This window comes from Heloderma suspectum, chromosome 15, assembly GCF_057233095.1.
Source record: "Heloderma suspectum isolate Gila_16-S chromosome 15, 16-S_ref, whole genome shotgun sequence".
NCBI classification, from domain to species: domain Eukaryota; kingdom Metazoa; phylum Chordata; class Lepidosauria; order Squamata; family Helodermatidae; genus Heloderma; species Heloderma suspectum.
The window spans coordinates 7,511,504-7,534,852 of NC_139472.1; the positions used below are offsets into that span (position 1 = coordinate 7,511,504).

General features: G+C 49.8%; 2 protein-coding genes across 9 annotated transcripts in view; one reads left to right on the plus strand and one right to left on the minus strand.

Annotated features, from left to right (window-relative positions):
* PIK3CD (phosphatidylinositol-4,5-bisphosphate 3-kinase catalytic subunit delta) overlaps positions 1 to 14,320 on the plus strand; it is a 44,405-nt gene extending 30,085 nt beyond the window's left edge. For all 4 annotated transcript variants that reach the window (XM_084821776.1, XM_084821773.1, XM_084821775.1 and 1 more), the window contains 11 exons: positions 123 to 244; positions 1,455 to 1,598; positions 2,997 to 3,096; positions 3,534 to 3,712; positions 4,943 to 5,052; positions 6,482 to 6,560; positions 7,995 to 8,162; positions 8,572 to 8,695; positions 9,787 to 9,932; positions 11,049 to 11,181; positions 12,813 to 14,320. In XM_084821776.1, the coding sequence (XP_084677902.1) occupies positions 123 to 244; positions 1,455 to 1,598; positions 2,997 to 3,096; positions 3,534 to 3,712; positions 4,943 to 5,052; positions 6,482 to 6,560; positions 7,995 to 8,162; positions 8,572 to 8,695; positions 9,787 to 9,932; positions 11,049 to 11,181; positions 12,813 to 12,947 (1,440 nt within the window). In that variant the 3' untranslated portion in view covers positions 12,948 to 14,320. The remainder of the gene's footprint in view (positions 1 to 122; positions 245 to 1,454; positions 1,599 to 2,996; positions 3,097 to 3,533; positions 3,713 to 4,942; positions 5,053 to 6,481; positions 6,561 to 7,994; positions 8,163 to 8,571; positions 8,696 to 9,786; positions 9,933 to 11,048; positions 11,182 to 12,812) is intronic.
* Positions 14,321 to 16,473: 2,153 nt separating this feature from the next.
* Positions 16,474 to 23,349, minus strand: part of CLSTN1 (calsyntenin 1) — a 71,368-nt gene continuing 64,492 nt past the window's right edge. For 2 of the 5 annotated variants that reach the window (XM_084821780.1, XM_084821778.1), the window contains 3 exons: positions 22,658 to 22,799; positions 20,346 to 20,530; positions 17,684 to 19,368 (listed from right to left, as the gene is read on the minus strand). In XM_084821780.1, coding sequence (XP_084677906.1) covers positions 19,174 to 19,368; positions 20,346 to 20,530; positions 22,658 to 22,799 — 522 coding nt within the window. In that variant the 3' untranslated portion in view covers positions 17,684 to 19,173. Of the gene's footprint in view, positions 16,987 to 17,683; positions 19,369 to 20,059; positions 20,531 to 22,657; positions 22,800 to 23,349 lie in introns of those variants that run through there. The other 3 variants (XR_014786013.1, XM_084821777.1, XM_084821779.1) reach the window with 3 other exon arrangements.

Here is a 23,349-nt window from a genome sequence, read left to right on the forward strand (position 1 = left end):
GGGAGGAGACGTTCCTTTAGATATTCTGGTCCCAAGCCATTTAGGAATACACGTCTGATGTAAAAGGGGATTAGACCCATCCAGAGGTCCAATCCAGACCCTTTCTTGTCCCCTCCTCACAGATGATCCACTTGCTGCAGTTGTGGCCAGAGCTGCCGGTTCTCAGTGCCCTGGAGCTGCTGGATTTCAACTTTCCCGACCGCTATGTGGGCTCCTTTACGGTCAATTCACTGAAGAAGCTGACGTGAGTAAAACGCAAGGGGGAGCTGCGTGGGCGTGCTCAATTTTAAAAAATAAAATACAAAATTGGATAGGTCAGGGTGAGGGGGACGGGACTTTGAACTCCACCCTCAGCTCTGTGGAGAAAGGATAGGATTGAAAAAGAAAATACCTAATAAACATTTAAAAATGTTTATTAATTTTTTTTATCTGTTTCCCTTTTTTTAACTAAGGCATTAAGTTTTGTTGGTGTGTGGCTGGATGATGTCTCTTTTTTTGGGTGGGGATGTGGAATAAAGGGGGGTTAGTTCAGTTGCCCCCAGCCTGGCACCCTCTGGGTGTGTTGGACTACAAGGCCTATCATCCCCAGCAGTGTAAGGTCAATTCAGACATCATGCCAAACCACAGCTGCAGATGAAAGACAGGCCCCTGTTTGTAGCGGAACTGTAAACCAGGGTTTGCGGTCTGTCTGGTAGGGTTCCACAACTGTTTTGGACCCGTGGGCATATTTGGGAATTTGAGAAACTGCTGTGAGTGCCACCACAAAATGGCTCCCGTGGAGGATGTGGCTAGTCACATAATGGCTGCCATGGGGGCCTGCTAATGAAAAGTGAGCTAAAGAGATTGTGGGGTTGCGGGGGAGAGATAGTGAGGCTAGAGGCTGGAAGGGAGAGAAAGAGCAAGGTAAAGAGGTGGGGGAGGAAGAGAAAGAGCAAGGCGAGAGGCTGGGAGAGGGGAAACAGCAAGGCAAAGTGGTAGAGGGGAGAGAAAGAGCAAGGCGAGAGGCTGGGGGGGGAGAATCAGCGAGCTAAACAGAAATAATGGAGCTAGAGGCTGGGAGAGAGGGAAACAGCAAGGCAAAGTGGTACAGGGGAGAGAAAGAGCAAGGGAGAGGCTAGAAAGGGAGAGAAAGAGGCATCTACCAAGGTTATCCTTAAAGCAATTTCTTTTAGCGGTCAGGGAGGGGAGAGCTTTGTGGGCGCCATTGGAGGTCTTGGCGGGTGTCATGGCTCCCACGGGCGCCTCATTGGGGATCCGTGCCGTATGGCTTGTACGATAGCTACAGCCTGATGTGTTTGACGACAACTCCCAGCATCTCCAGCTGGGAGTTGCAGTCCGACGTGCCCGGAAAGTGCCAGGTTGGGCAAGTCTGCCAGCGCTGTTGGCTGAAATAGTCCTGGGCCGCTAACGGATACCTCTGGAGGCAAACAACGCCCTCGCCTGTTCTTCTCCAGAGACGCTGATTTGTTCCAGTACCTTCTGCAGCTGGTGCAAGTGCTCAAGTACGAGTCGTATTTAGACTGCGAGCTGACGAAGTTCCTGTTGGGCCGAGCGCTCTCCAATCGCAAAATCGGGCACTTCCTTTTCTGGCACCTCAGGTAAGGGAGACCGCCGGCGGGTGAAAGGAAACTTGGGGTCGTATCCAATGTTAGCCCTACATAGAGTAGACCCATTGGGACTTCACTTAGTCATGACTAACAAGTCTCATTCATTTCAATGGGTCTACTCTACGTAGGACTAACGTTGGATAGTGCCTTTAAAGTTCTCGCTACAGGTTATTTTTTCACAAAAACAGCACCAAGTGTTCTTTGGTTCCTCCTGGGGAACCTTGGGAAAATGGTAGCTCTGCGAAGGGGTGAAGGCAACAGCCCTCAAACTTCTCAGCAAGTGGGATCCCGAGATAGTAGTAGTAGTAGTAGTATTCATATTCCGCTTCTCATTGAACAAATCCCGATTATTATTTAGCCTATAATAGCCATTGACAGGATGATCCTTCTCTGTCAGGGCCGGCGCAAGACATTTTGCTGCCTGAGGCGAAGAACAAGATGGTGGCCTCTCCCATTCCAGGTCCAAAAGCCGACTGGCCTGTCAGATTTATTTAATCATGTATTTATTTAGTACATTGCTAATCTACCCAGTAACTCGTCTTCCCTGGGCAGATGGCAACCGGCTAAAAACCAAAATGCCATTTTCAAACACAGTTGAAAATACAAAATGGAATGCAATTAATGAAAAGAATAAAATACAGTATAATGCAAAACAATAAACAGCGCAGGAATCGATAAAACGGCCATAATGATCTAGAGCTGGGTCTCTGAAATGCCTGGGAGAAAAGAAGGGTCTTTGCCTCGCTCGAAAAGATAATGCAGGTGCCAGGAGAACCTCTTTGGGGAGTTTATCCCATCAGGTGACTCTGTCTTCAACACTGGTTAGGGGGCTTCACCCTCCATTGCACGTGAAGGCAGCAGGCTAACTTAGGGGTGTGGAGCAGGCTGTAGGGTCCATGGCTCTCTCCTCCAGCATCTCGCTGCCGCCTCCCAGCATCTGCTGCCCGAGGGGTCTGCTTTGCTCTGCCTCATGGCAGGGCCAGCCCTGTCCTCTGCAAATCTGTGTGATCCTGTTTGAAAGCCATCCAAGGGCCTAATCAGGCGCAGCACTGAACACGTCACTTCCTCCAGCATCTTTGAATGTAATTTTATTGTTAATAACGAGCGGAGTGGCGGGATGGGTTTTCATGGAACCACATTGCACGGGGAGACGGGGGGGGGGGTGTTAATCCTTTCCTTCCCTGCCACAGTCTTGATAACATATTGCCCTCTACACCTGCTATGGACCATTTCTAGAAAAATCCAACAGGAAGTGACATGTTTTAACTTCTATAAGCCACATCCAGTGGCAGTGAATTCTATAAAATAAGGACATGTTTAGCGCTCCTCATACTAGCTGCACTCTTCCTTTCTCTCCTTCCTTCCTTCCCCTCCCCGCCTCCCCCTTAGATCAGAAATGCACGTCCCCTCTGTCGCATTAAGGTTTGGCCTGATCCTGGAGGCCTATTGCCGAGGGAGCATCCATCATATGAAAGCCCTGATGAAGCAGGTAAGGATGGGACGCTGGCACCAAAACCTGGCATAGTCAGGCAGTTGGCAGTGCCCCAGTAAGTCCCACATCTTAAAATCTTTCTCTTGTCTGGCCTGATGTTCCTACTTGTGCTTATCTGAGGGAACACAGCTGAGCACAAGTAGGGATCCGACCCTATCTGCCAGTGTGGTGTAGTGGTTAGAGCGCTGGGCTGGGACTCAGGAGATCCGGGTTCTAGTCCCCACTCGGCCATGAAGCTCACTGGGGGACTTTGGGCCAGCCACTGACTTTCCGCCTCACTCACCTTGCAGGGTTGTTGTGAGGATAAAATGGAGAGCCGGAGGATCATGAAAGGAACACCTTGGGTTCCTTGCAGGAGGGAAAAAAGCAGGATATAAATGCAATAAAATAATAACAACAACAACAACACTTTTTCCTTCTGCCTCCGGATTCAGAGTGAAGCCCTCAACAAGATGAAGGCCTTGAACGACATAATCAAAGCCAGTGCGCAAAAGAACACGAAGCCCCAAACCAAGGAGTTCATGCACACCTGTATCCGACAAGAGACCTACCTTGAGGCGCTCTCCAACCTCCAGTCTCCCTTGAACCCCAGCATAATTCTGGCAAAAGTCAGGTGAGGACTGAGGGAACCGCCTTGGAGACTCCAGAGGAGTTTCCAGTTGCCCAGCGTGGGCCAGAGGGGATCCAGAGCGGCGTGAACTCGGGAAGCAGCCATAGCTCAGTGGTAGAGCGTGCGCTTTGCATGTAGAAGGTTGCAGGTTCAGTACCCGGCATCTCCAGTTAAAACAGGGGTGCTGAACCTCTTTCCGCCTGAGGGCTGGATTCCATTTCTGAGAAGCTCTCAGGGGCTGCATTCCAGCGGTGGGTGGGACCGGAGGCAAAAGAGGCGGGCCCCAAAATATTAGCATGTTTCTGCTTGAATCTCTTCAAGAGCTTTCAGTGCCTTAGGACAGGCATTTCAGTTTTTCAGAATGGGGCGAACTGCTCCAAAGATGGGAAACAATCAAATGATTGGCAGTTGGAGGATAGTGGGTGAGGCTAGGAAAAGAGGGAACCCATACTGGGACCCCAGGCGGATCGGAACAATGCCTGCTTTTCCCTGGAGAGCCACTGCTGGTCAGCAGAGACCATAGAGCACTATTTGGAAGTGCAATTGATTTGCGCCCCTAGTTACGTCCAAGCGGCAGCAGGTCTTTTTGATTTCATTTATTACATGTTTATTCTGCCCAGTAGCCAATGGTCTCTGGGCAATTTACAAAGATTAAAAACCTTTAAAAACTCAGTATTAATATAAAAACAGTTTAGCTACGAACAGACAGACAGCTGACGCACATACACGCGCATATCCAACCAATGACCTGATTAAAAAAGTATCATAGGCTGCCAAAGTAGAGGAAGGTCTTAACCTGGCATGGAAAAGCAAACTGCTGGTGCCAGGCGGGCCTCATCAGGGAGAGCATTCCATAATTGGGAGCCACCACTGAGAAGGCCTTCTCCCTTCTTGCCTCCTTCCGAGCCTCCCTTGGAGGAGGGCCTAAGATGCATAGTGTAGCGTACAGGTAGGCTTATGTTGGGAGAGGTGCTCCATCAGGTATTGTGGTCCCAATCCATGTAAAGCTTTATAGGTCAAAACCAGCACCTTGAATCGGGCTCGGAGACATACAGGCAGCCAGTGCAAGCGGGCCAGGATCGGTGTTATATGTTCGGACCTTCTCGTCCCTGTTATCAATCTGGCTGCTGCATTTTGCACGAGCTGCAGCATCTGAGCCCTTCTTCAGGGGCGCTTTCTGCAGCTGGGTTGAGGTTGAGTTTGTTTGCCTTTTGGGAATGTGTGCATTTCTAGTGTCGACCACTGCACTTTCATGGATTCGAAGATGAAACCGCTGTGGATTGTGTTTAGCAACGAAGACACGGGCGGCGGCAGCGTGGGAGTCATCTTCAAAAACGGAGACGGTAAGATGGCGCGCTCTGGCTTCCTGCCGGGTACGGCGTCAGCACCCCCTCTTGCTGTTGGTGCCTCTTACTTCTAAGGAGGTGCTTCTTCCAGTATTACTGGTCATGATCCGATCTCATCCAGAGTACTGTGTCCAGTTCTGGTTTCACTGTTGTTCCTTAACATGATTTTTGCAAGCTGCCCTGGAAACATTTTGTTTTGTTCTTGTTTTGGCATCGAAACATATCAATTCAGGAAAGAAAAAAAGAAAAGCAAGCACGCAGAAGCAATCTCTGCTCCCAAGGGGCCCTAAGCCTTAGGCTGCAATGCTGTATGCACTTACCCGGGAGTCAGCCCCATTGAACTTAATGGGCTTTAGTTCTGAGTAGACACGTATAGATTTGGAACAGTACGTTACAGTATTTACATTGCAGGTGTGTTGTGCATTAGGTTGGTAATCTTTAGCACAGCGTTGTCCAGCCTGGAACTCTCCAGATGTGGTGGGACTACAACTCCCACACTCCTCAGCCAGTATTGGCCCTGCTGGCTGAGGATTATGGGGGTTGTAGTCCAAGACATCTGGAGTGTGCCCGGTAGGACAAGGCTGCTTTAGGGCAAGTCTGTAAGGTAATAGTATTGTTCAGCCTTATTGCAGGCTGAAAGATCATTGGCTAGCCTGACCCTAAAGGAGTTTTTGGCAGGGGCAAACTTTAGACGGGGATGGGGGGTCTTCCTGGCTCACAGCTCAAGTCTTTTAGCTGCCCACTACATGGCACCAGGTTTTCTGCTGTGATCTTCAGAACCAGTAAGGGAGAGCTTTTGATATGTGTTCTAGGGATAGGTGAACATGCAATGTTCGAGTTCGTTGAAGTCTTCCTCAAAGCTCGGTTTGTCTTGTTTGTGTTCCCGAACGCGAGCATCTTTTTTCGATTAGGAAAAGTGCACATTTTTCTATCGGGGAAAAAATATGCGTTTTTTAAAGTGCAGGCTGTTTTCCAATAGAAAAATATGCATTTTTAAAAACACGCACTTTTCCCGACCAGAAACCCTGCATTTTTCATGCATAGGCCAAAGCGTGAAAATCCGCATTTTGGGAGGATATGCGCAAGTGTGCATTTTTGAATGTGAACACAAGTTTGGGAAATTGTGAAAATGTCCTGAAAATTGCATTCCTGCTACGTTTGCGTTCGAGGTTGCAAATGGGACATGTTCGCGTGATTTGCGAACAGGAACGAAATTCTCATACGTCCCTAAGCTGACACAGTGGAGCGGAGCACCCTGATCTGCGTGGTCTGTGTGTCCCCTTGTGGCCTGCTGAAGAACAGCCAAGGGCAAACGGCCTCATCTCCATCTTCTGATGAGACTGAGAAAGCGGAGTTGCGGGGAGAGGAGAAACAACGGGGTCAGTAAATGCACGGCAAAAGAAACCCGCCCTTCTCTGTTCCGTAGATCTTCGGCAGGATATGTTGACGCTGCAAATGATCCAGCTGATGGATATCTTGTGGAAGAAAGAGGGCCTGGACTTAAGGTGAGCTTATCCTGTTGTCACAGGGGTCGGCAACTAACGGCCGGGATGCTGAATATAACCCACCCACCCCGAGAAACTGCCTGGCCTTCTCCAGCTGTCAACCCAGAGGCAAAGGAGGGTAAATGGAGGATAAAAAGGGCCCTTCACTGCCTAGTCCCAGCTGCTTTTTTCAGAGGATGTCTCAGATCAGGGACAAGGGAAGGCCGTTTTCTCCTCCTCTCATAATATTAGAAGTGAAACTGGAAGCAGCGGTGTTAGCCCCCGGTTTTGGAGGGCCCCTGGGCAAGACAGCCCCAGCGAGCTCTCCCTCCGTGAGTTGGCCTTCTCACTGCTGTTGTCGCAAGCAGAGGCATGGTAGAGCCAGGGTGCCCAGGGGCGCAGCCCAAGACGTTTGAGGAGCACCCCACACGCGTCCCTGCCCCTCTGAGCTTCGCTGCAGGCCTCACGGTGGCTGGGCGGGGGAGCGGGTTTTCTAGCAACAAGATGTAGGTGCGAGCTCTCCCTGTCGTAATGCAAAGTACTTTGGGGTCGCTGGGTCTTGAACAGGCAGTTCAGATCCCTTAGCTTTACAAAGGACCTGCCCCGGGTAGAGATGAGAACTGCTAGAACTGGTTTGTTGAGGTAGGTCAGCACTGCCGCCTGTCATTTTTGGCCTCTCCTGAGGGCCGTAGCTGCGGGGACTGGCCCCCAAAGGGCCTGCGCTTCAGGACTTACTACTGCAGTACCGGGCACCAGCTGCTCTTGCTCATCCTTTTTCGCATCCTTGCTACCCCTTGCTGGCTGGACAGGCAGAGAGCCAGGGAGCAGGCAGGCTGCGGCCCTCCTCCTCCTCACCACTACCGTTGTCTGGCGGGTGAACAAGCCAGTTGCAGTGGGGAAGAGGAGGAGCGACTCCCGGGGGCCCTTGGCGGTGGGCCCCGGCTCGGCAGGCGGCCATCTTTCTCATTTCGCCTGGCTCGCAAAGGTTTCTAATATACAACTGCAGGTTTTCAATTCTGCCCCTTTTGATTTTACGGCTTTTGTTTTAGCTTTAGTTATTTGATGGTGTTTTTTGTTGTGTTCTCTTATGTCAACTGCCTTAGGGGCCCTTTGTTAGGGCTGAACAGCCGTATAAACATGCTTTTATCTATAATAACAAAAAACATGCCTGTCCCTCTGTCTGTCCGTGCCATAGCGTCAAGACTGACATTTAGACACCTGAAACTTGGCACGCATACTAAGGCCAGCTGAGGGGTGTGCACTGCAGGGTTGTTTTAAAAACCCATTCATTCATTTTAATTAATTTAAATGCGTCCATGTGGTTGAAACCTGCAATCACACCTTCTGCCACCATGGCCAGACGTCCCTTTCCTGTGCCCAGCTTTGCTGTTGAGTTTGAAGCGAGGGAGATTAGATGGGACCTAACCTCACCACCCCTCTCTTTTGTCTCCAAAGGATGACCCCTTATGGCTGCCTTTCCACAGGAGACAAGACGGGGCTGATCGAAGTGGTCCTGGACTCAGACACGATCGCCAACATCCAGCTCAACAAGAGCAATATGGCGGCCACCGCTGCCTTCAACAAAGATGCCCTGTTGAACTGGTTGAAATCCAAGAACCCTGGGTAGGTTTGCGGGTGTGTCGATAAGTTTAAATATGTTGGTATTTCACTCATTTAAGCCTTGCCCTTTTTGCCTTTGGCCCTGCCCACCACTGGTATGCGGCCCCTGAGAGCTTCTCTGAAATGGAATTCGGCCCTCCGGCTGAAAGAGGTTCTGCACCCCTGTGCTACATCACAGGAAGGGGAAACAGACGGCCCACTTGGAGGCAGTTAAGTTTGCTGAGGACTGGAAGAGCCATGTTCTTTTTGAGTAGGAGGTTGGTCTTGACCCTCACGCCGTCCCCCACTGTGGTAAAGCCTCCACAGGGTGACTTTGGCCACGTCGGTTTCAATGTGGTGAGGATTTGTTTTGCTACCCTGCCAGGGAGAGCTCTTCGTTTTGCTTCATTGGTGTCTCTCTCCTCTCGCGTAGTGATGCACTGGAGCGCGCCATAGAGGAGTTCACGCTTTCCTGTGCTGGATACTGTGTAGCCACCTACGTCCTGGGCATTGGTGACCGCCACAGTGACAACATCATGATCCGAGAAAATGGCCAGGTACGGTGGGGCTGTGGGTAGATTTGCATAATGTATCCATATTGCGGAATTCAGTATTTCCTGGTACAGAATTTACTGACTTTTAAAACAGGAATAGCACAAACAGCCCGGCTTGTGGGTAGACCGTCAAGGAGGTCTGGGTGGCATCCCTGGTTACTTCCAGCCCCTCCCTTTGATCCTTACAACCTTGTAAGGTGGGTTAGGCTGATAACGATTCACCCATGGTCATTCCGGTGAACTGCAGGCAAAGTGGGGATTTGAATCCAGGACTTTCCCATTTTAGGCCCAACACTCTAACTCAACCTGGTGCCCTCCAGATGTTTTAGACTTCAATTCCTATCAGCCCCAGCTGGCATAGCCAGTGGTCAAGAATGCTGGGGGTTGTCATCCAAAGCATCTGGAGGCCACCAGGTTGAGGAAGTCTGCTCTAACCACTATACCACACTGTCTCTTTAACTTTACTCTATGCCTGGAAACAAATGGGAAGTATAAAACTGGAAGGGGCCAGCTGCGTGGTTTTAGCGCTCCACCCACTCTTGGCCAGCCCAATGATCAGAAATCGAATACAAGAGATGGGATTGGACCCAGGATCTGCCTTCCAGAAGCTCTTGTTGCAGAAGGTTCCTTTGCCCGATTTTGGGCGGTCTCGCCTCCCCGACACACAGAAACACACCACAGCTGACCCCATTCAGCCAGGCAGCCCTGCTCAACCTGGTGCCCCCCAGATGTTGAACTACAACTTCCAGCATGTCCCAGAATGCTGGGAGTTGGAGTCCAACACATCTGGAGGGCACCAGGTTGAGAAAGGGCCTCTGTGTAGCGTTTTCAGGGGGCTGGAAGAGCTGTTGTGAGAGGGAGGGGTGGGGAGGCCTATCAGTGCAGTTGATCCAGTGTCAGTTTAGATCCAACCCATGAAATGGTAAGGAAAAGAACGCAGAATAAGTTATGCAGAAATGTGCAGATTTGCATAATGTATCCAGGTTGCAGAATTTAGTATTTCTTGGTGCAGAATTTACTGACTCAAAAGTTCTGCTGGACTTGCAAGGAGAAGCCTTACCTCTTCCTCCCCTCCCGCCCCCATGTTTTTCCAGCTGTTTCACATTGATTTTGGCCACTTCCTGGGAAACTTCAAGACCAAGTTTGGGATCAACCGCGAACGGGTCCCTTTCATCTTGACGTATGACTTCGTTCATGTGATCCAGCAAGGGAAAACAAACAACAGCGAGAAGTTTGAAAGGTTTATTTATTCAGTTTTTACACCCTGCCCTTTTTCCGTCTGGCAAGGAACCCAAGGTAACTTACACGGTCCTCCTTCTCTTCTCCATTTCATCCTCACAACAACCCTGTGAGGTAGGACAGGCGGAGTCAGTGATTGGCCCAAAGTCACCCAGCGACTTCATAGCCAAGTGGGGACTAGAACCTGGGCCTCCAAAGTCCCAATCCAAAACTCTAACCATTACCCCACACCGGCTGTATTCATTCTTTCATTTATTTGATTTGTACCCCACCTTTCTACCAACAAAATGGCGCTCAAGAAGGACATTTGAAAGGCTTAGTCTGAAAGGTGTTTTTTTGGCAAGTTCACGGAGGAGGTTTGGTCTGTTAGCGGCTACTAGTCATGATGGCTGTATGGAACTTTCAGGGCCGGTGGCAGTGTACCTGGCAAAATACTTTTGGGGCACGGGGGACTGGAATAGCAGGATAAAGCCCTTGCTCTCATGTCCCGTTTTATGGGCTTTCTAGAAACTAGATTTGGGCCAGATCAGCCGCCTTCAACCTATTGCCCTCCAGGTGTTTTGGGATCGCAATGGCCATGCCAGCTGGGGACGATGGGAGTTGCAGTAGACCCTCTGATCTAGAGGACACAAGCTTGGGGAAGGTGTCGACTAGATGGACCTTTGTTCTGAGCCACCAGGGCTCCTCTTGTGACCTTAAAACCTTGAATTGTCTAGGTCTAGGGGTTCAGAACCTCTTAGCCCGAGTTCTGTTTCAGAGAAGCTCTCGGGGGCTGCATTGCAGTGGCAGGCAGGGATAAAAATGGCAGCATATCTTTGCTTAAAGCTTTTACTGCCAGGAACTAAGCCCTTAAGAGAGGCATTTCAGCCTTTTTGAATGAGGGTGAAATTGCACGAAAGCCGGGAAACTCCCAAACGATTGGCGATGGAGGAGGAACGGCTGTGAGCCTTGCTCTAGGCCCTGCTCTGGTGCTCCTAGTTTCAACCGGACGCGGAAAGTGGGACAGCCTTCATGAACTGGACTCGACGTGAAAGCTGCCGCCAGAATCCCAACGCTGCTGATTTCCCAAGGATCCTAACTAACCATGGCGCTTCAATTGTGCCTCCTTTCCTCTCAGGTTCAGAGGGTACTGTGAAATGGCCTACATGATCCTCCGGTGTCATGGCCTCCTCTTCCTGCACCTCTTTGCGCTGATGAAGGCCGCCGGACTGCCGGAGCTGAGCTGCTCCAAAGACATCCAGTATCTCAAGGTGAGAGAGGCGATGGTGGGGGAAAGGCCGGGCTTGGCTTTGGAACAGGGGTGTGATGGTGACTTCCGGCCTGCGGGCACGCGTTGCGACCGTCCCTGAGGAGAGTCCCAGAAACGCAGCTAGCCGTGTGGATCTTTATTTATTTATTGCATTTCGATACTGCCCAATAGCCGAAGCTCTGTTTGTGTGTCCAGACATACACACGCTCCCCCGCCCGAACAGCAGCAGGACACGGAGCATCAAACCTATTTTATTAGGATTGGCTGAGAGCGATCGCATAGCGAGCTGGCAACAACCAAAGTAGTTTTAGCATGTTGGACTTTGGCTGGAAAGACCTGAGATTGCATGAGAAAGGGAAACAGAGGGAGGCACAGGCCGCGTTAGAACTTTCAGAGGGGGAAAAGAAGCCCGCGTGGCTTCTTTCCCTGCCCCGGGCATCCTGGTCGCTCGACCACGATTTCCCTAATTACCCACGATGCGGCGCAGGTTAGCATGTCGCCCGAACCTGGCGAGGCACGCAGTGAGGGTGGCTTCTGAACTACCCGACAACCTCCACAACAGGCCATAGGTTGTGGAGGATTTAGAAGCTGTTGCTGGGTTCAGATGACATGCTAGCTGCACAACGTCATGGTTAATTAGGGAAATCAGCACGCGTGGGGCGGGGAAAAGAAGCCAGGGTAGCTTCTCCCTTGTGATCGAACTGAGTCCCCATGTCCCCAAACAGCACAGACGCACCAGCTCGTTTCCAAGGTTTCTTTTCCCCACACCAGGGAGAAAACACTTGATCCTGAAGTCAACAAACCAGTTCTAGAGGTTTTCATCTCCACCTGGAGCAGGTCCTTTGTAAAGCTCATGGTCGATTGCCTGTTTAAGGCGAACCCAAACCAAAATACTTTGAACCATGACAGGGAGAGCAACAATGTATCGCCGCTGGGGAAATCCGCTTCCCCACCAGTGACTGCAAGGGCTGCAGCTAAGCTCTGAGGAAACAGGGAGGTCCGAGGGGGGTGGGAGAGGGTTTAACGCCCCCCTTTCACATGTTCTGGGACTGAATTCGATGAGGCCACCTTGAAAAGCACACAAATGCGCACACACGCACTGGAGCAGGCAGTTTGTAGCCCTCAAGCTATTTTGGCCTACAACTCCCACGATCCCTCACTGTTGGCTATACTGGCTAGGGCTGCTGGGAACTGCAGGCCAAAACATCTGGAGGCCTTGAAAGGAGAGAAGCGTCTCGGTCTGCTGGAACAAAGATTTTATTTGTGAAGAGCCCAATGCTTTTCGTCCTCTTTTTAGTTTAAGGCCTTCTTCAGGGGGTTGTAAAAACGTCTGCAGAAATTCTTACAACGGAATATCTCCTGCTGTAATTCACGGACGGGAGAGATTTTCTCGTAAGAATTTCTGCAGACGTTTTAAGAGCTCGAAACGAGGTGGGCTTTTCATGAATGAAATCTTTATTCCAGCATCCTCAGATGCTTCTCTCCCTTGGGGGTCTACTTTGGATGCTTACCCACTATCACGCCACCGAGACATCAGGAGGGCCACAAGTTGCCCACCCGGTATTATATACATACACACACACAGCCTTTCCCCCACCCGGTCACTTAGCGCTCTTCTCCTCTTTCCTTCAGGACTCGCTGGCATTAGGCAAGACGGACGAGGAGGCGCGGAAGCAGTTCCAACTCAAGTTCAATGAGGCCTTGCGGGAGAGCTGGAAAACCAAAGTGAACTGGCTGGCCCATAACGTGTCCAAAGACAACCGGTAGTAGGACCCCTGGTGCCTCTCGCCCTCCTCCCCCTGCTCCTGAAGTTGGAACAGCTTTCGCTCGTCCTTGGCTGTTTGTGTGAGGCAGGTTGGACTCTTTTTAAAACAACAACTTTACACTGCCAGAAAGCAACTAGAAGCGCACAACCTCCGATCGCAGCCGCTGAGAATTCTTCCACAGACCTTCTGATGGTTCTTCTTATAAGCTGGGAGCTCGTGTGAGGCTGGGCTTTCCCCTCCCTCCCTCCGAGCGCTCCTGGGGCAGTCAGCACAATCCTGCAGGCGCGTGGTCCGAAGGATGACTTTGAAAAAGTGTGTATGTGAGTAGCGTGTATTTTATACTGCTGAAGCAAATGTGCTATACTTTACTCGTTCACTGGCTGAACAGAGATATCTGTTGTGTTTAAAAGACCTCCTGTAACTAGGAAGAGCTGGGCTTTTCCATGGGCAAGAAAAGGGGGGGTCTGTTATGTTATGGTACCTTTTGCTGTTACTTGTCTTTTAATGCAGCCCCGATTCTAGCATAAGCCAAAGTGCTGTGACATTAAACCGCTCCTGCTAGAACTCCTTCATACATCAGTGGCGGACAAGTGCTTATAGTTCACTGGGTTGTCCCTTTGCCATGGAGGCCTAGAGCAAAGCTTTCTTTCCCAACTCGGTGCTCATTACATGCCGGGACTACAGTTGCCATCATCCACTGCCTGGGGGGTGATGGGAGTTCTTAGTACAACGCATCTGGAGGGTGCTAGGTTGGGGAAGCCAGATACCACATTGGAATCTGGAGACTGCAACCCTTTCTTTAAAAATAGCCCCTTTTGAGTTTTTAAAAATCACCATGGAAGTAAATCCAGTAGTTTGTATACTGTGCATTCAGCACCAGAATTCTCCAGAAGCTGGTTCTTGCCTATATAGGAGGCGAGTTTGAATTTTCTAGGTCAGGTTGTCCACGTGGTGCCGAGAGGTTTCTCTTTAGGTCTGACGAGTCAAACTGCCCAGAAAGGAAACTGGTTAACTGTGTTCATTTCCTGAGCCAGGAGATTTCTGTTTGTACACTTTGTCATGAGAAGGGCTTGCAAAGTAGCATCCTTGAACAGCAGATCAAGATCCTGACTGCCTCTTTGCAACACTGTATTGATGAAGATCAAAACAATCACTCTTGGGATATTGTACAGTCAGTATAATTTCTTTAAAAAAAAATCTTTAACAGAAAAGTAACTAGATAAAGGTACTACAAGCTGATTCTGTACTGTTTTGTTGCCATGTGGAGTTTAAGTCACAGAATTACATTTACGGAAGCAAGGGGGTGGGGGAGTTTACGTGCAATTTCAGGTGCTTGTTACAGATGAAAAATAGAGGTTTTTTTGTTAAAGCTGCATACGAGTCTTGTTTTAAATAGCAAAACATGCTGGTTATGGTCAAGACTCTACTGGCTGAGCTATTCTGCGGTAGGTCTGTGGCCAATGATCCACTATAAGATTTTGCACAAAGTAAGGGCGCAATCCTATGCATGTTAAACAGAAAAAAGTCCTATAGTTCCCAGCATTCCCCAGCCAGCATAGGTATTGTAGGACTTTTTTCTGTCTAAACATGCATAGGATTGCGCCCTAAGTCTGTGTGGCGGTTTGTCTGGGCCAGTTCCTGCGTACGCGCACACACTCTCTCTCTCATTCTTACAGACACAGACTTGCACAAGACACACATAACACACAGTGTGTGTGTCTTGCGCATCTTGTGTGTGTGGCCATCTGTTGTGGCACAACAGCAAAGCAACAAGGAGCTCTGGATCCACCATGGATGCTGTCAGGCTCAAGGTAAAATGTATAAGGAAGACAGAAAGACTAACAACAGGATATTAAAAATATATTTTAAGCTAAAATACAAAAATATAGCTTAACACATATTTTTAACACTCTGCTGTTAGTCTTTCTATCTTTCTTATGTTCTAAGAGCCAGTGTGGTTTAGTGGCTAAAGCGTTGGACTGGGACACGGGAGATCTTGGGCCAGTCACAGACTCTCAGCTTAACCTACCTCACAGGGTTGTTGTTGTGAGGATAAAATGTAGAGGAGGAGGATCATGTATGCTGCCTTGGGTTCCTTAAGGAGCAAAAAAAGGCAGGACATAAATGTAATAAATAAAACAAATATACACGCTTGTGCACGTGAGTGAGAGCGCAAACAAGCTTTATAGCTCTAAACCACACCCAATACTGCTGGCAATGGCTTCTTTTTGCAAAAACAGAGAGAGAGGAGAGCAGATCACTTATTTGTTGTTACCTCGTCTACTTTGGTCCTAAGGGTAAATTCACATGAACAGCTGCTGCAAACTGCCTTGCTGGTGTCCGTGTTTAGGGGTGGTGGTGGTGAAGGCATGTTCTACATGAATAAGGGCTAACCGGGCCCTCAGCAAGAACCAGCCTTCCCTGGGAACAGACACCTGAGCAAAGTGGACAGAGCGAGGCAAGTTTTACAATTCCACATGGGTGAGCACATTTATTCTACCGCTGCCTGGATGGCTGCTCCGGGGGCGGAGGAAGAGAAGAGGCCGGCTTTCTTCAGACTAAATCCCGCTGCTAGACTGGGTTTTCCAGACGAAAAGATTTATCTTGGGCTGAATTGTTTTTGGTTTTTAAGGCTTCTTGGCTCAGCAGCCAAGTCCCCCCCCCCACCTCTCATTGTTCTAGGGATTTGTTTATGCAGGGGTGGGGGGTTCAACACTTACAGTGGGAAAGGGAGATGAATATATGGTAGACAAATGAAGGCTGCAATCCTATGCACACTTACCTGGCAGAAAATCCCATTAAACCCAGTAAACGCCCAAGTAAATGCACAGGGTAAATGCACAGTAAATGCACAGGGTCATGGCAACTGCTCTAGCTTCTTGCCTAAAGAAAGCGGATTGAATTCTGCCAATCTATACGGTTTATTCTATCAGTAGGAGCCGACGCTTTCACCTTTAACAAGGCAAAAATAACACCGCAAAACAGCAACACTTATCCAGAGGATAACAGAGCCCTAGACTCTGACTTCCAAATTGGGGTACCAGACTCTGCATCGAGGTGCTGAGCCTCTTTCAGTCCAAGGGCTGAATTCAGTTTCGAAGGAAAACTTGGGGGCCATGGTCTGGGGTGGGCGGGGCCAGGCAAAAGAGGCAGGGTCCAAAATGCCAGCATATTGTAGCCTAAAGTTCTTGCTGACAGCAAGTTAAGACTTAGAAGAGGAATTTCTACACTTTAGAATTTGGCAGGGAGGCGGGGAGACACACAGTCAAAACCTGGGAAACCACCAAATGATGGGTGGGAAGGGGGTCAGGCCATGTGGTGAACACCGGAAAGCCAAAGAGATTCAACACCCCTGTGCTACACTTTGATGGGGCACCATCATGCTGTTTCTTTAAAAAGCTTATTCAGCTACATAATTCATTTACACACTGATATGCTGCCTTTTAGAATAACACTGAATTCTGTTGATGTGCAAGAAGTTTTATCCCAGGCTCTTACAAAGAGGATAAGATAGCAAGATCTTTTTTAGAACCAGAAATTTATTGTAGCTCAGACTTTCCAAACTTGACCTATTTACCAATATACACATCTGAAATGTTAGACCCATGATGGCTACAAACTGCATCAGAAAAAGTTTACAACCTTTCAGCATTATCATTTAAGAGAGAAAGAGAGAGAGAGAAAGAGACATGATCAGGTTTACAGTCTCTAAAATACAGCTGCTACAGTGACGGTATAATGGAAAAGGGAGTTAGAATTTTCTACACAGTGACACTGAAACACAGGACAACTTGGACATAAGTTAAAAGTCTTCCCAGGTTTTACTTAAAACTACCAGTTATGTTACCACGTAGCAGTAGTCAAAACCAGCTTCCCTTGCCTGTTTTAGAAATCTAAATTTTTACAGCTATAAAAAGGGGGGGGGGAATAAGCTGATTTATGTGGGTTAAAACTCCCTTGCTGTCAGATCCACCCCATTGGTAAAAAGGCACTCCAGAGACCAGCTGTCCTTAAAGTAAATCCTGTTGCTAGGCTGTTTGCTTGGGGGGGGGGGGAGAGAGAGAGAACCCCGCTTTGCACTTGGGAAAGGAATGCGTGGCTCCGGAATGGTTCAGAAGGAGCTTGCAGGAGGGTGCCTTATACCAAATCAGACTTTGGTCCATTAAACTCCGTATGGTTTACCCTGACTGGCAGCAGTGTAGGGTTTCAGATGGGTCTTCCCCAACCATGCCTCTGACCTGAGACCTTTGGCATGCAAACCATACTCTATCACTGAGCCATGGACGGACCCTACCCAGCCCTTAGTTCCATTTTCTGACCTTCTCTCCGCCTGCCTGTATCCTGGTTCTCCCCCACCCCCAAAGAAAAGAAAAGTAATAGTCCAGCAGTCAATGCGTTTCCCCTTTGTGCTTTTGGATCTCAGCCTCAAAAGCCTGTTCCGGTGGAGAGCAGTCGGGAAGCGCCTTGCAACGTTGGCCAAAAACGTGGCACACCCGAGTCAGCAAAGCAGCGGGGCAAGCAGTCGTTTAGCCCCCGCCTCCCCCACCCCAAGGAATAATCAACTGTAAGAAAAACCAAAATGACACACTCAAGGCTCCCTTAGGAAAAAGTCAAAACCACCCCGCTAGCGAAAAGCCCAGCACCTCTGCCACGGGGGTCATCACTCACTTTTTGCAGCTTTCATAAAATTCCCTCGGCCCCTTCAAGCCTTGGGCGGGTTTTTTTTCGATGCGCCCCGCCCACCTGTGTCTCAGAACGTTATTAAGTGTTGCCAGGAATAGTTCATGTCGCCATTTAGAACAGAGGAAGGAATCACGCACATTCAGTGTAAACAACGGCATCCCCCCCCTCAAAATAAAAGCTTAAGAGACCCATGTCCCAAGTTACTGTACAAGGAGATACAGGGAATGAATTGGAGTGCTTTAAAAAACAGGAATGATACCACCCACCCTCCTTCACAGAATGCACTGTCAAGTTCACCTGTCTTAGATCAGCCGGTGAGTCTAAACTCGAGCCTCGTCCTGCATCATTGCCGTTAAAATCAACCAAGCCACCCGCCTGACGAGTTGTGCGAAACCAGAAAGCACCGAGCCCCTCCATTTGTGCAAGACACTTTAAGTGCGATCTTTTGCATCTTTAGACAGAAAAACATCCTACAGCTCCCAGCATTCCCCAGCCAGCATGGCTGGCTGGGGAATGCTGGGAGTTGTAGGACTTTTTCTGTCTAAACATGTATAGATTGCGCCCTTTTACATTTTAAATCATGTGCCCCAGCCATCCTTCCCCTCGCACGGAAATGCAAAAGGACTCGAACTCCGAGGGACAGGGGCCGTCGGCCCAGAGATGCTTTAATGAGGAAGCATTTCTCTACACTAATTAAACTTGCCCCATGCTTCTGCAGCAGGAATTTTGAAGGGGAAAAAAACCCTTAGCACTACGTCATGCTGCATGATTTGTTTTTAAAACCTTAGCATGGGTTGTTCCCTCCCTCCCAAGCCCCTTCCCGTTTTCACTACCACAAGTGATGTAATTACATAATTCCAATATATTTACAAAATATTAAAAAGTCTGTTAATCTTCTACATATTAACCTCATTCTGCCACTTTACACATGCACTAGTGTTTGGGAGGAGAAAAAAAACAGTATTTTATAAAGATTCACAGGGGATGAAATGAGCCACAAGCCCTCCTCGCCCCCTGCCCAAGCCCCCCAAATAATAAAAAAAAGTTAACCCTTTGTCACTTGAATGATCTTGGCATTATTTTTTCCCAGGAAAGCACGAGAAGAGGAATGAAGTCGAAAGCATAGCACCGGGCCAAAAATAAAATTATAAACAAAAACAACCCAACCGTCTAGCGTGTGTGCGATGGCTGTCATGTCCCTTAAGTGAGATGACACCAAGAGAAAGCACAAGGCAGTTCCTTGCAAAGTGAAAAATAAAAATAATCATCGTCATCCAGTCACTGTGGGATATGTGAGGGAGAAGAGGTGCTAGCTACATTTCTAGAGGCCAGGGTTTTTTAGGGGACAAGCCAGAAAAAGAGAGACCGACACATAAGGATGGGGGGGGGGGCGGTCAGGTGGTGTTGGTTGGCTCTACGGGCCCAAGCGATTTGCTCACGCCATGGATCCTTGGGAGCGGTGGAGTGGTTTGCAGTGGAGTCTTCTAGAACAGAAGAACAAACAAACAGAAAATGAAGAGAGACGACAGCGGGAAGACCTGGAATCAATAGGTGAGGGTGGAGTCATCCCATTCTAGCTGCTGCTGTCTGTTAACGTTCTGTCGGTCCTCCTCCTGTTCTCCCTCCTCCTCCTCGCTGCTTTCTGACTCGGCACTCGTGATGTCGTCTTCCTCCTCTCCGTCCTCGCTCTCCTCCTCCTCCTCTTCCTCCTCCTCGCTGCTGTGCTGGTCTTCATATGTCTGTCGAAACAGATGCCAAGTTACCATTCACTTCCCAGTTCTCTCGGACCTCCGCCCTTCCTTGAAAGGAACATGGGGGCAACGTGCCTTGAAGGAGGCTGGCAGTGTGTAGCCCATGGGGAGAGGGAGCTGAGCCTCTGGAGTCTGGTCAGCCTAAGTGGCCCCCTGCCCTCCTCTTGGCCTTGTTATAAACAGGCATTTCAGAGCAGTGAGTGGACAGAGACACTGACAGACAGGGACAGAGTGGGACTTTCTCGGAAAAGCTTTTGGAAACTCCAACAGGTACAGAACTCGGCTGTCAAATGGAGTCCTCCATTCTGAACATTATCAATCACCAAGACTGACTGGTTTCCGCTGGGTTCCAATTCGCTTCCCCGTGCAACTTGCTTCCGTGGTGTTGGCTTATAAAGCCTTCAAGACAGGATGGGGAAGACCTCCTCCTCCTATGCCATGCAAACTTCCTCGTAAGTGGAGATCTACGTTTGAAGCTTTCCCCTGGATGCCCCTACCTCTGGAAGCAAAACGGGCGGCTTCTAGGCATGGAGCCTTTTCTGTGGTGGCATCTCAACTGCAGGTTGCATCCTCCCCAGCAGGAGTTGCAAGGTGCCTACACTCTTTTTACATATTTAGCGTGATAACTGAATGATTTATTGCCACATGTCATTGGCGAGAAAAAAGTCGATTTGCCCAACTGCTAACTGCATAGCTGATACTTTTTCTTTCTTTTTTTTTTTAGCATTTTATATGTTTAAATTTAAGTGTTTTTAATTAAAACATACAGTGTCACCAGAGGCAGCAGAGAAAGAGCAACAGCAAAGAGGTATGGGGTAGGAGACAATCACCAGGCATGATGCAAACAGCAGGTCACCTACTGAAGGACATGACCTGAGGAAGTCCCACCCTGTCCACTGGACTTTGGCCTTGTCACCGTAAGCAGAAGAAAACACACAACACCCTAAGAGCCATGCAAGCCTTACCTCCATGGGGTTAACAGTAATGGTCAAAGCCGAGTCATCCCAATCCATCTCGTTCTCCTTCCCAGAATCCTGGTCCCGCATCGTCCTCTGGTGGGCCGCTCTGATCCGGAACACGCCCAGAATGATCATGAACACCAGGAAGCTGACACAGACCACAATCACCACGGTGGCGGTACTCGGAACCACTAGGAGGGGGGGTTGAAAAGAACAGACACACACAAGATGGCGCAATCAGCTGTGCCCCGAGGAGGAAGTGCCCCCTAGACCTGCTCCTCCTCTTCCTCAACACTGCAGCCTGCTGGTTCCCCCGCCTCTCGCTCTGCCCCAGACAACGGTGGCGGAGAGGAGGAGGAGCAGGAGATGCTGCGGCCCCCTTGCTCCCGGGCTCTCTGCCTGTCCAGCAAGCGAGTGGCAGCCATGAGGAGGAAGAGGAGGAGGAGCGAGAGCAGCTGGTGACAAGGGCAGTGAGAAGGCAGGGAGGGAGGGAGGGAGGGGGTGCAAGGAGGGTGTCCCCTCAAAACCTGGAGCCGGCGCATCTTCCAAACGCTCCCTCATCGGGATGGCGGGGAGTTCAGAGCAATTCTTCTGGGACCGGCCAGTCCTTTTTGAAGCACTGGACACTTTGCCACCACGTTACCAATATATTAAGCTGACTGGGTATTACAGGGGGGCGCAATAACAAGCACACTGGTTTAAGAACATGAGCAGATCCCTGCTGGATCAGACCAAGGGTCCCTCTAGTCCAGCATCCTGTTCACACAGGGGCCAACCAGCTGCCTGCAGGAAACCCACTTGTAGGACATGAGTGCAACAGTACCCTCCTGCCCATGTGCCCCAGCAACTGCGTACAGAGGCATACTGCCTCTGATCCTGGAGGCGATAGAGAACCTTCTGACTAGTAATCACTGATAGCCTTATCCCACTTAAATGTGCGTAATGCAATTTTAAAGTCACCCAAGTTGGTGGCCATCACTCCATCCTGTGGTATGAAGTCCCATAGTTTAACTGTGCGCTGTGTGAAGAGATCTTCCACCGTTCAGCTTCTTGGGATGCCCCCGTTGGGTTCTAGGATGATGGGAGAGGGAAAAATACTCTTCCCTCCTCACTTTCTCCACACCAGGCATCGTTCTGTTTCCCCTCGCTCGCCTTTTCCCTACGCTAAACAGTTGCCACCTTTCCTCACGGGGAGCTGCTCCAGCACAGCCGCAGTGCCGTCAGCTCCTCAAAATTTCCCAAGTACTCCCAGAGCAAAAGCGGCTCCAAACCACTTCGCTCCAAAACACCTGCCAACACTGGCCTAGAAGGCTGGCAGGGGCCTCTGCCAGGCACTTGGGACACAGACAAAAGAGTTAACTTCAGGGGTGGGCAACGTGCAGGCCAGAACATCTGGAGGGCAACTCCCATCAGCCCAGCCAGCACAGCCCACAGTGAGGCATGCTGGGAGCTGCAGGCCAAAACATCTGGAGGGCCAGACGTTGCCCAACCCTGAGTTACTTAAGCAACCCACTGCCCATGTAGCAATCCAGAAGTGCTGGACTACAACTCCCATAAATGGATTATGGGAGCCGAGGTCCAACAGATTGGGATAGCCCCAGTTTGGGGAAGACTCCCATAGGGTTCAAGCTTCCATTGCTCTCATCCCCCAATGGATTTCACCAAGCTCCCTCCAGTAGGATTCAGACTCGGCCCAAAGGGGGGAAAAGGGCGAGGCTCCATCTTATGACAGGGTCACTAGCCGGCAGCGGTCAAAAGGCCACTGCCGTCCTGTTGCTGGCGGCGAATGGTCATTCCAGGCAGCCTTCTACTTGTGAAGAATCTCACCCGCCTCTTCCCACTCTCCCTCTTCCAGGAACTGCAGCACAACTCATGCTCCGACACTAGAAAAGGGAGGCAGTGGAGAAAGCTTGGCATGCTGGCACCAAGGGTTTCCCCAATTCCACGGCAAATCCCGCTGGAGTGGCAACCCACTTCCTCCCCAGATTTGGGAATCACTTAAAAGGGGGGGGGGGAGAGAGAGAGAAATAACTCTTTCCTCGAGCCTGTGGAGAAATGGGACGCGTTTCTTTTAGAATAGCCACGTTTTAGAAATCAAGCACGCCGTTTGTGCCTCATGGAGGGCTTGAACTTCACATCCCCCAAGACGATGCAATTAGCTTAATGCCTCGGCCTCCTCTGGGAAGGGAGCCAGAGACATGCCGATGCTCAGCAGCAGAGAAAGCCTCTCCAGAGGATCTGAATGGGTTCAGGGGAGGGGGAGCAAGGAGAGGGAAGGGAGAAATCTAGCGAGGCTCAAGGAAGGGACGCATCCTTACCTGAAAACCCAGGGTGAGGGTTAGCGAGATTGTGGCCAGAGAGGTCGACAAAGGAGTGGTGGACGGGCTGGACAAACTGAGGCTGCTGGGCAGCAATGTGGTTGGCGTGGTCCATGGGGTTGGCTGTGTGGATCACGTTCACCTGGCAAGCAGAAAGTTGGGTGGGGGAGAGAGAGAAGAGGCAAAATTAAAAACCCTGTCCTTGGCGTTACCAAATTTATGAACAAGCTGCCACAATTCTCCGATATGCCACCCAATCCAACCTTTAATAACGAGTGGGTTCAGACAACACAATATCCCACACTCAAGGGTTGAGGGTGAGTTGTTTTTGAACCGTGGATTGTAAGAGAACCCATAGTTTGTTGTTGGGTTATGAACTGCGGGTTGCTCATAGCTAGCAAACCATGCTTCGTTAGTGCGGCTGAATTTGGACAACATGGTAACTGCTGTTTCAACAACAGCCTACCCTCAACCCTTGAGTGTGGGTTATCGTGTTGTCTGAACCCTGCAAGGAAGGGTCCGTTTTATTTCTGAACGGTGCTTAGTAACTTTAGATGCTTTATCAATAATCCTCAAGGCTGTGACATTTAGGTGATCAATGGGTTTGATCAACCCATACTTCCCATATCTGGTGCCCTCCAAATGTTGAGGACATCAATTCCCAATGGCCCCAGGCAGAATGGCCAATGGAC